Genomic DNA, 12,194 nt, shown 5'->3' with positions numbered 1-12,194 from the left:
TGCAGGAAAACAATGTGGCACCATTTCAAAACTGTTAAAAAAAACTTGCACTATAGAGTTTAGCAAGGAAGCAAACATTGGCCTAACTCCTACCTTAATCTGTTCCACGCGAGGCCTTTGAAAACGAAGATCAAAGCAGTAGTTTGCAAGGGAGCGGATTTTTGGATGGTTTCGATCATTACACATGCATATTATGGGGATCTTGGAATGCTTGATGAGACCAATTAATTCCTAAAAATGGAAAAATAAAATGAGTGTGCAGTTCTTGTCAACAGAATAAAAATAATCTCCCATGCACGTTTTTCTATGGTACGACTGAATTGAGTAACAATCATTTGTTATATCAGTGCCAAGATACTTTTATGAGTGAACACACACTTCGCAAATACATGATATGTTATGCTGATGGTACATTCTGTAAGTTCATTGCAGTACACCTTTGATCAATATGCAAATAAAGGTAATCATTTTAAACTTCTGTGTTTAAAAGTTAAGAGGAGATAACAGTTTCTATGTCTTCTTGGATACTAAGATAAAATATAAATACAATGTAAAAAATGTTTGTTTTTTTTTTAAAGAGGACGCCGAGCTTTGGCATGGAGATACAAGCTTTGCCCCTACTTGTTATACCAAGTTTTGACAAAACGCACCTTTGGTAAAGCTTTTGTAAAAAAAAAATTGTTAATCTCTGCTTTGCAAAATTCTTGTTCAATCCATTAAAACATTTATGAGGTCCAAAGAATGTAGGAAGCAGGCGTCAGACTGGATCCGGAAGATTTTCGAGCAGTACCTCTGCATGCTGATAGGTGGCGCTGTTCCGTTCTGCGTCACTGGCATCGACCGCACTGGAAGTGACACAGGACCTATATAGGCCACACCTCGGCATGCTGACATCAATTCTTTCCTTTCGGCACCAGTTAGCGCGGATCTAGATTGAGGTACCCCTCAGTCACTTATTGGTTGAATTTGTTTGGTTTCTGACGACGTTTTTGAGATTTCATCTCCTGGGGTGAGGATGTCACCCAAGAAACCGGCTGGTTTCAAACCATATGGAGCATGTCATCTGCAAATGTTGGTGACAGCCCCCACTTGGTGCATGTGGTGCCTGGAGCTGGGACACGACTCGAAGGCGTGTGAGGTCTACCACGCCATGCACCTGAAGGGGCTGAGCGAGAGCTCCCTCAAGCTCCTCGATGCCCAACTCCACGATGCTCAAGGCACCACAAGCATAAGGAGTAGACAAAATCCAAGGGCTCTTCAACATTCCAGGTATCCGTAGAAGTCATCCTGCAAGTTGACGGCGCCTGAACCCGGGTCAGCTAAGTGATTTCCAACCTCCCCCCAGCTGAAGAAATGTTTTGAGGCCATGCGCCTCATTTTTGGGAGGTATGACCCCTCTGGAGTTCCTTCCGGGGAGAGGCCCCTACTGGAACTAGCCAGGTAGATTTGCCCTTGCCCTAATTGGGTCCCAAGGATCCCTGGGTGGATCCAGAGCAGAGCTGCTATCGAGACCAAGGCCTTCCTTGGCACCCACTCCAATGCCAAACCCCCATCCCCATCCCCATACCCATACCTGACTCCGACTCGCAGTTGGATGGGCGATGTATAACACCACATCCGTCCAAGAAAGAGGACATCCTTTCAGGAGCGGAGCGTGTGCCTCATTTAATGGGTAGGCCTGGAGAGGGAGACATTTGAGAGTGGTCTATGGACCCTTTTCGAGAAGAACCAGTTGAGGAAGACAACTGGTATTAAGAACTCAGTGAGGCCAGTGGGTTAGACACTTCACCTGACACTACCCGGATTTCACCTCCTACAGTGGCTACCGAGGAGGGAGCCTCTTTTTGCTATGGTGGTGCATAGTATGACTGAGACCCTAGACCATAACCTACCCTCAGTGGCAGTTGAAACTAATGTTCTGACAGAAGGGCTTCTGCTGAAGTTTCCCCCTCAGAACCCTTACTCCCATTTAATGAAGCCTTACAGACGTCTTTGGGGCCTGGTCCAAATCCCGCATAGGGCCTTTTCTGATCGAGACAACTGCCCACAGCCATCGCCCCACTCCTGGGGAACCTAGTTTCCTTGCCCAGCACCCCCCACCGGAGAGCTTGGTGGTCCAGGTCTCAATCTCATTCACCCTGGCCCTTTCCCTACCACGCCACCGAAAAGGGTATCAAAGATGATGAACACCTTTGGTAGCAGAATGTTCTCTTCCACCAGCCTGGCACTGTAGTCAGTAAACACTGCATGTCTATTGAGCCATTTTTCACATACTCTGGGATTCGGTTGTGCAGTCTATGGTCCCAGAGGAGCCCCAGGCCATTACCCTCTCACGCACTTGCAGCAAAGTTGTCCATCAGATGTGGATTTGACACGGCCCACTCGCTAGGTATAGGTAAATCGATTTCCTCATGGTGGTCTTGCGGCCCACAGCTGGCTGAGAACATCAATTTTTTCCAGGGGATGTGCAGACTTCCCTCATGGACAAGCACTTTTATGACTCTTGCCTATTTAAAGACAAGGTGGATTCAGCGCTCATGCTCTTTAAGGACAGCAGAGCTACTGTCAGGTCCTTGGGGTAGTCTGTGGCCCCTCGTTCACCTCATTCTGCTGTCTGTCCCTTTTGTGGCTACAGAAGGGGTCTCCAACCATATCAATACCTTCCTTCCCAGCCACCGTGTGGGACAGTCAGCCAGCAATTAGGTCAGTCCACCACTTCCCCGGCAGCCGCTCCCTCTAAACCTCTTTAGTCCGCTCTCAGGCCATCACGGCCATCCAGTGGGAGGCAGGATATACCATCACCTCCTCCACTGGAGGACAGTAACATCAAACTGATCGGTACTACAGATCGCCCAGACCGCCAATCTAACCCATTTACGACTGGCTGATAAAGCACCATCTCTCCTTGCTCTGTTAAGTAGTGCAGGCTCTCTTGGTTAATGGAGCTATGAAGGGGCCAAGAGAGCTGGAGAAAGGGTCCTGGTTGTTATTCCCGCTACTTTCTGGCACCCAAAAAAGACAGAGAAATCCGTCCTATTCTCGATATGCGCCTTCTTAACCTCTTGAAGAAAATGGAATTCAAAATGCTCACACATGCACGTGTTGTATGCCCTGGATCTGGAAGACTGGAAGGTAATGTTGCACTTGCAGGATGCTTATTTCCACATCACTGTCCTGCTGGCCCACTGATACAATCTGCAGTTCACAGTGGGCCAACAGCATTTTCAGTTTACTATGCTCCCCTTTGGCCAGCACCCCTCGAGTGTTCACCAGGGTGATTGTGGTGGTCGCAGCTCATCTGAGGATGTTAGGTATTTCCATCTTCCCCTACTGTGATGACTGATATTTGTAGAAGGTCGTCTCCCAGCTTCAGACTACCACAAACCTCCTGCACTCGCTGGGGTTCAGTCAGTGGACCGAGGTCTTTCTCAGCAGTGGGGAGAGCCTTGGTTAGATCTGTTCGCCAACGTAGAGATTGCACACTTTGATCAGTTCTGCGCGCCGGAGTTTCCAAGGCGACTCTCGTTCAGAGAAGCCCGAGTGGAGCTCCAGTCTCCTGTATGCTTTTCTGCCAATACCACTCCTGCCTAAAGTGCTAAAAAAGATCAGAAAAACCAGGCCCAATTAATTTTTGTGACTTCATATTGGGCAGCTGGTATCCGGAGCTGTTGAGCACAGTCATCGGTCCTCTGATCAAGCTGCCTCTTCGGGGAAGATCTTCTGTTGAAATAAGGGCAGGATCCTGTACCCAAACCTGCACACCCAACAGCCTTCGAGCTTCCTCATGAACTCCGATGTTATTCTGGCAGTCAGACATCCATCCACCAAGACAGTATACGTTGGGAAAAGTTGGACTCGGTGTGCCGCTCACAATGTCTACCCCTTATATGCACCTCTATCAAAAGTTCTCTTGTTTGCACGGTCTTTGGCCCAGCAGGACTCTGCACTTGGGCACAGTCAAGGGTTACGTATCTGCCATCTCGGCATTTAAGCGTTGCAGGACCAACTTTCTCTCAAAGTCCTCTCCTGGACATTTGTCAGGCAGCAATGTGGGCATAGCTGCAGACGTAAACAAAACATTACTGTCTGGACAGTCAGGTCTGTCAAGCCGGGAACTTCGTCTGTTTGGTCCTGCATGCTTACAGATCCAGTCTGGTGTCTGGGGATACTTAAAGGTAAAGAATCTGCAGTTAGATAGAGTCTCTTCCAGATAAGACATTGCTGAAGGTAAGTAACTTGTTCTTTAGGTCCATAGCATTCTTGCAGATAGGTGCAGAGAAGCTTGATTGTGGTGACGCACCAGTCTTTGAATATTGGAAAGAAGGTATAGATCTGGTTAGAACTGGATTGGTGACTATAAGATTCTAAAGCTCTGTGAACCGAAATTGACTGGCACCTGCTGGGCACAGTGTACATGGATCCTTCTTTAACACCCTTGGGACCAGCGGGATGAGGGGGCAAGTGCAAGTAAGTATCCTTGAACCTTAATATCGCAAATGTTTCTCCTTTGCATTCGGGATACCACCACGTGCTTCCATAGCTTAGGTACTTGTCTTTCCCTTGAGTGGCAAAAGAATCCAAAGGACATGTACCCTATTTTGAAATACCTATTTTAGTTGTTTTTGGCCCAGCCTCCATTGTGGCAGTCTACATGATCAAAACTATAACTTAATGAGACTGCCATCTTGTTCTGTAATCTTGGAATTTGTTGCATTGTTAGACTGATCTTGTGGTGCACCACTCAGCTGCAAAGCAGTTGAGCTTCTTGAGGCAACTGTTTTGATTTGGTCTGTATGTAGGAAAGAGTTGACATCCTAGTGAGAGATCAGCAGCAGGAAGGCGCTCAGGGCCAGTCGGATTGCCCTTGGCTCTAGTATGTTTATGAACTGCTTTTACTCTTCAGCCCTATACATGTGAACATGCGCGAATCCAGCTTTTGAATGAGGTATCTGGTGTCAGATGGAATTGAGGTTGTATTTCATAAAGGTCCTGCCGGCATACATTTTTTCTTTGGTCAGCCACTAAAGTTTTGGCTATTTAATCTTCATGATCGTTAGACATGCAGTGGAAACAAATCTCAAGCCAATGGGACCAATGGTCCTTAAATACATTTGTCACATTGGCTCAAGATCTGTTTCCACTGCATGTCTAATTGTTTTTGGAAGGGTCTCAAAAGAATGCATGAGGACATTACCCAAGTAAAACGTTGTTATTCTGGATTGTAACCAGCGCCCTTGTGTATATCTTGAACCACATATTCGTTTTTCTCCTCTCTCTGGCAACAGATAAGTCTTCAGAATATCTGTATAGATGTTCGCCGCTAGAAATAACACCTGCGGGTATTGCTTGGATTGATGGTGAGGACCATCCACTATAAAACACAGGTATTTATGGTGCTGCAAAGTAGTGGCAGGTGAAAATATACATAATCTATATCTATTGATGAGCCTATTCTTCTTGATTGATGGACTGCCTGGAGGTCATCTACCAAAGGGATCATCGTCAAAGTTTGTTTTTGTCTAAAAGTGTTCAATGCTCCCAAGTAGGGAATAGGTCACATTTTCAAATTTTCTTTTAAATGAGAAAAAAAGTCAAGTAAAACCTCAATAGTTTTCAGAATCCGGCACTGGTTCCATGCCACTTTTTGCAATAGTTTGAATATTTCCTGTTGCAGGGCCTTCAAGTGTTGATGAGGATTCCATTTCAGAAGCATCCGCGGTGGTTTTGATATCAATTCTATTATGTGCCCATGCTCTTCTATGGTGATCTATTGAAATTATTCACCCGGTTGAAAGATATACTTGTGCCTTTGCCCCACAGGCATGGAAAGTGGAAGGGCAGGCTGTCCAGAAAGATATTTATGTGTGGCGTCTGTGTTTTTCCAAGGGCCCCTTTGTTTGCGCTGCTCTCTGCCCCCTGATTGACATCTACTATAATGAGCACATTATTGTCTCCAACAATAAAATTAGACTTGCCTTTTTGATAGTACTCCTAAATATATTGCTGTGTCCATGTCTGTTTTTATGGTCTGTAAAGAGTTCTATATGTTGTTAAAAAAATGCTGGCCCGCAGAATGACATGTTCTGCATTCTCAACTGGACCTCTGGACGATTGTTGGTGCTACGCAGCCAGCCTAATCTCCTCAAGATGGATCCTGTGGCCATTGGACAAACACCAGTGTTCGAAGCATTTAGTGATGCATCTATTAGGGCGGATGAAGCTGCTTCCCTGTCTTTTAAAACATTATTTTCTCAATCTCAGCAGTCATCTGGATGCATCTCGATGTAAGAGGCAATGCCATTCTATAGCTGCCTACCATACCAGGACAAGAGCTAGAGAGCTAACCTGTTTCACCTATGTAAAAATATTGTATGCCACTGAGGAAAGGAAGAGGCAGCTAGATAAAAGAGCAATATATAGAAGCGCCGGTCGAAATGTAAAAGAATATTGAAGCAGTGCTCTCAGGTTCGTGCTTTCATTCAGGCCCTGAAGGGGATTCAAAGGGGAGCTCAAATGATGGCAGCCAAGGGCCCACGACCTGATGAAGCACCTCTTGGGGATTAGGGACCCACTCCAGCAGAGGACCACTGGCTGTTCATCCTTGGACCAGAAATGTTTGTGAAGGAGAGGGGACCCGCTGCCCTTTTGGGGCTTTGCTGGGGGCACTAACTTTGGTTTCTCTATACCCTGGTGGGACCTCTGTCCCAGGGCGCAACCTCCGCCTCTGCTGGACCTGCTGATATGTTGCCTCAGACCCTGGTGGGACCACAAGTGCCAGGGTGCAACACGCGACCCGCATCACAGCCACCGCCACTACCGCTGACGAGGGCGCCTCCAATGCGCTCAAAGCGCTCCCTCACCCACTGCGGTGCGGGATGCGCTGACTTGTTGGGGCTTTGCTGGGGGCACTGACTTTGGTTTCTCTACACCCGGGTGGGACCTCTGTCCCAGGGTGCAACCTCCACCTCTGCTGGAACTGCTGATAGCTTGCCTTACACCCTGGTGGAACCACAAGTCCCAGGGTGAAATAAGCGACTTGCATCACAGTCACAGCCGCTATCCTTTGCGTCTTGCTTTCCAGAGGTCCTTGGTGCTCATTTATCGTTTCACAAGGTACTGTATTCTTATATTTGCTCTGTTTGGGCTTGGGTCCACAGCCCCTTCTGATCAATTAAATTGAAGCTAAGTCCTAATTTGCCTTTTGTGACTGGCCATCTTGAGCGGCTTGAGGATTGACAAATACATCCAGCCTATTTTAGCTTACTGTTTTTAAACATCTTTTATTTACAAGCACTGAAACTTAGCTAGCTTAAAGAGGTCTAACTTTATGCCCTATACATGTGACTTTTGGAGGTCCCATATTCCTGCTGTATTCGCCGTTGCCTTGCTGTGGTGGGACAAGGACTTCCAGCAACAAAAGATCTCCGGGCCCGGTTCACAGCGTTGAGAACTATTTGCGACTAGCACTGCGCCTATTAGGTCTTGCTTTTCTCTTCTTTACTGTTTATTGCTGGACTGGGCCACAACAGGTGATGGGGAAAGGAAAGCTGTGGAGGGCACAGGAAGGGAAAAAAGCCAAGAAATCGGCAAAACAAGCAGGCAACAACTGCCTCTTAGATCGCATTGACTGCCTGTTAGAAGAATGTGAAGGCATTTTAGACACTGAGCCAACAACCACCTTATATACAGTGGCTAGCCTGACCCCTCCTACCTTCACTAGTTCTAGTAGTACACCCGTCATCCCAGAAATGTTTAGAAGACCGATTAATATGAGCACCATTCCCAGCGAACAGGCAGCAGCATCACACACTGCGAGGGTCCATCCATCCCCTATTGACACCCACTCTTTGAGCCAGCTTGACCCAGCGCTTCAATGTAGCAACTGGTTTACTCCCCTGCTAGACCTAACAGGTGACACGAAGGACGATAACATGAATCAGCACCAAAATCTCACTGTTGGGACCAAACACCGAAAGCCCTGACAGAAGTTATCCGTTTGGATACCTGTAACAAGGTGGGGTGGATAAGAAACGTAAGTAAGCTGATGTCAGACGTAGGGCTTCAGGAAGTATGGGAAAAGTATGACTCACCCCTTCTCCCAAAAAGACACAGTAAAGCGACACTACTGAGAATGGGTTGCGCAAAAAGATTCCATCAGGCCTGACCAGGGGAAACTTTCTATAGACTTCCAACAGCACAAACAGGTCAGATCAATGGAACCTTACCTTGACTTAATTCAGGTCCCCCAGGATAGGAAACTCTACATACAATGTAGGTTTGGTACCATCCCTGTCAACGAGGTATCAGCTAAGTGGCATACAAATGAACCAAGCACATGTAATTGCTCAGGATGCAAGGCCCCGTGGAGTCCGTTGCTCACGTGCTGTTCGCATGCCCAGCTTACACGCACCCAAAATGAAACCGGATAAAACCCATTTGTCAGCAAATGGGCACACTGAACTATTGGCATGCCTTGCATATCCTTATATCGGACACTAGATCGCTTATTATCGGTGCAGTGGCTAGGTTTCTAGGCCACATGTGGGGCATTAGGAGAAAGGTCCAAAAGAGAAGAATTGTAGAAGGCAGCGGGTCTGCCCCAGCACCTAACTGGCCCCAGGCCCTAAGCACTTTTACCTACCAGAGGCGACGCACAAGCACTTTATTGCATATAGCAGACAAGCTGGCCACTACACCAGCTTTAAAATAAAAAGGGTCTGTAGGGCTAATACCACGACACACAATTGTTGGGCATTATGTCTATAGCAATTTCTAATGACTGAAACACATATAATTTTTTTTTTAATTTTAACCTGTTTACTGTAAGGATGTATGCGTATTATGAATTACTTTTAACTTGACCATGACAGGCGGGTATTATTTTATTCCAAGGTATATAAACCAGACTCAATTCTAACATTTTGCTGGTCTTAGTATTAGTACTGAGCAATTTAAGCGGTCACTGCACAACTGACCTGGTTAGGACAATCACTCAACAGTCTGTATGTTGCAAAGGCCATGTTCCAGCATAAGGAAGAATCTGCATGTATATTGTGGCATGTATCTTATGAATTGTTTATCTTTTAATCATTTCCTACGCTTGTTTGTTCTTTTGCTTTCATGACACTAGCTGTCGAAATAAAGCTTATGTTGATTGATTGAGAAAAAGACAGCACTTGCTGTTTTGACTGCTGTTGCAGCAACATGCATGTGGAGAAGTGTGACTCAATGATTAGAGCGGCAGACCCTGATGCAGAGGTCTAGCCCGGGACCAGGGTTCAATTCCCCGCCTCGGCGGGTCTTGGGCTCAAAAATTCCACGGACCTGATAATTCTCGCCTCTGTGCCTATTCCAATCATGGAGTCCCACACTGCAACTCTGGGCAATAGCTTGCTTAATCTCCACAACGGCCCCCACAACGCTAAGGATGCCTGGCCTCCACCTTGGGGGTGCCCAGGAGTGGACGCCTCACAGGGAAAGCCAGGATGGGTTCCATAGCGGTATTCGTACAAGCGGCTTGAGACCCTTGCGGGTGAGTAGTGCGCTATACAAGTATCAATTTTTTTACATTTACATTTCAAATTTGTTATCCCATAGTATTAAACCTCTTGGTCTGTGGGAACAACACATGGAGAAACTGAGTTTCATGAGCGTCTTTAAGCTGTGGCTGAGATAACTGAGTCAGTCTGCTTTAGTAGGCATGTTAGAGTTGTATCTGGCACCTTGTATCTCTTCTTCAGCTTAAACGTTAGAGAGGAAGCTGAGCTGCACGCATCCTAAACAGGGTCTTCTTGAACATTGTATTATTACTGTCTTGTTGTTCTGAATTGCCATTACCTTTCTTGCCACTGTTACCAGCATCTGATGGTGTGTTTTGGGCCAAATCCAATCTGGTAAATCCAGAAAGTGGCTTTGAAAACTCTTCCTAAGTCTATTAGAGGTGCCTGGCAATGACGTGTTGGGTGTGTGGAGGTCCTTTCCTACAGAAATCCTTCATTACTTTTTCATGGGCTTTGGTCCGGTTGCATTTTCATCTGTGATGACCCACCATAATCTGCTGGTTCTAGGTGGTAAAATGCCTCTCCTTTTTATCTGAGTCGGCAAGGACATAATGGATATGGAGGTCATGAGGTACTACTTGTGCAGGAGGCAGATTCAGATAGCATGTTGTAATGATAGTCACAACATGTTGTTCAAACCATAGTATCGGGCTCCATGGACATTAGATTTAAAGTCAATGAAGCGGGAAGAGGGGGTGTCTGGTAACAATGCACACGTTACTTGGCCGCTCAATGATTTTCACTGATCATAAGTAGCTCTGATTACAGAAAAGGTTGGAGACCCCTGTTGTAATCTGAAAATACATAATCAACTTTCTCTATCATGATCAATGTACCCTGCAAATGCAGAGGAAGTCTCATCCAAAAGTATTCTTATTGATGAAACAATCTGCAGAAGTGGTATTGTGGAAGGAATTATTGTCATTACATACAAAGTGGACAATGTGGTCGTCAAAGGTGCTGGAGTTGATGGATTAGGTGCAAGGACAATGATTGCCACTGAACTTAGATGTGAAAGATGCAGTGCCTTCGTCAACAGTGCCTTATTTGTTGACAAAAGGTTATTTTTAGCCCTCAGCCTAAAATTCAGCTCGTTGAGTTTTGCTCACTCCACGTGGAGTTCCTAATAACTCTGCAAAGCGGCACAGAGCAGAGTTTTTCCTCTCGCGAGGCCCTCTAACATTAAGTTGCCTAGCGTGAGCGAGAAACCTCATATGCTAGACCACCTCCGGGCGAGATTTCTTAACACCGGAATTCGAGCAAAGGTTGCTACAGCTGGCGTTGAAGAAGCTGCTCCTCGAGTAGAACATCTAATCAAGCAGCAGAAAGAAGCAGTGCCCTCTTGTGCTGCACGTGGTGCTGTTTGCGATGTTTACAGCACAGGCAAACTCGCGGCACTAAAAAACAGCACAACTTAACGCGCTCTGCCGCTTGCGGAACTCGGCAGAGTTTTTTCGGCACTTCTCGGAGTTCCTCCAAGTAGAACTCTTCAAACTCCACCCAGGCCTAGTTATTTTGCGTCGATGGTGAGCCTGGAGTTATTTGATAAGATGGAAGTTATCAATAGTTTTATAGTTGATGGTTTTGAATTAACAGTTACAGTTGACAAAACAGTCAACAGTGTAGATTTTTTATGGCAGATCTCTTGCCCTTACTTGTTGAAGGAGACGTATGTTTCAAGGAGACTTGATTCTGAATTCCACTGTTGAGAGGCACAAAATTCTCTTGATGGGAGTAGTACAATGCTCCATAAAGGGACCTGTAACAGGACCTTTTGTTCTGGCTATCCCAAATTTGAACTTCTTGCTTTTGTAGTGATCTACTCTGATGACTTTCCTGGAAATTCAAGCCCATATTAGATTTCCTAGGACCCCTTCTTTGTGTACCAAGAGCGTTAGTTGTAATTCCATCGCTCTGGCGTTCTGAATGATAGGACTGGTGAATTTCAAACAGTCAATTGTGTGTTTTTGTATGTTGTACCAAATAAATGTAGCTTTTTTCACATTTGAGCACAATATTCTTTGACAAATTTACACTTTGTGTATTCGACTATTGGTAATTTCTCTTTCCTAGAATAATGTTCAAATTGTAAAAGTATTCAAATCAACTGTAAAAAAAGGAATCTGAGGCCACATTTATTTAGTAAAATGTCCCTCGTGTATAAGTAAAATTGTGTTTGAGTTTTGTAGCCACCTACGTGGTTTTGACCCGGAGGCTCTGGCCAATTACAGGCCAATTTCTCTCCTCCCGGCGTTGGCGAAGATTCTCGAGAAGCATGTTCATACGGTGCTCTCCAATTTCCTGGAATCTTATAGCCTCCTGCACCCTATTCTATCTGGCTTCCGCCCCAATTTAAGCACCGAGACGGCGCTCTTAGAGGTGTCTGAGGCCATTAAAGAGGTGCGGGATTCGGGAGGTAAAGCCATGCTTGTTATGCTGGACTTGTCGCGGCCTTTGATACCGTCCCCCACGAGGGTCTCCTCATCAGACTCCATGAGATCGGTCTGAGGGGGACGGTGTTCAGCTGGTTTAGATCATTTTTGGCCGGTCGCCGACAAACGGCTGGGCCCCACCCAGCTCTGCCGTGATGCCGCCTTTGGGAGCCGGAGTTCCACAGGGCTCTGTGTTGAGCCC

The 12,194-nt window shown here is 46.1% G+C and overlaps 1 protein-coding gene across 1 annotated transcript in view; it reads right to left on the bottom strand.

The window, feature by feature from the left end:
• RFC1 (replication factor C subunit 1) overlaps window positions 1–12,194 on the bottom strand; it is a 742,181-nt gene that overhangs the window by 114,942 nt on the left and 615,045 nt on the right. The window contains exon 17 of the mRNA XM_086963975.1: window positions 94–231. Coding sequence (XP_086820101.1) covers window positions 94–231 — 138 coding nt within the window. The remainder of the gene's footprint in view (window positions 1–93; window positions 232–12,194) is intronic.

This window comes from Lissotriton vulgaris, chromosome 3_2 (genome assembly GCF_964263255.1).
Source record: "Lissotriton vulgaris chromosome 3_2, aLisVul1.2, whole genome shotgun sequence".
In the NCBI taxonomy this organism is placed as follows: Eukaryota; Metazoa; Chordata; class Amphibia; order Caudata; family Salamandridae; genus Lissotriton; species Lissotriton vulgaris.
Note: the sequence above shows the minus strand (reverse complement) of the source record. Positions and strands in the feature narration are given on the sequence as shown.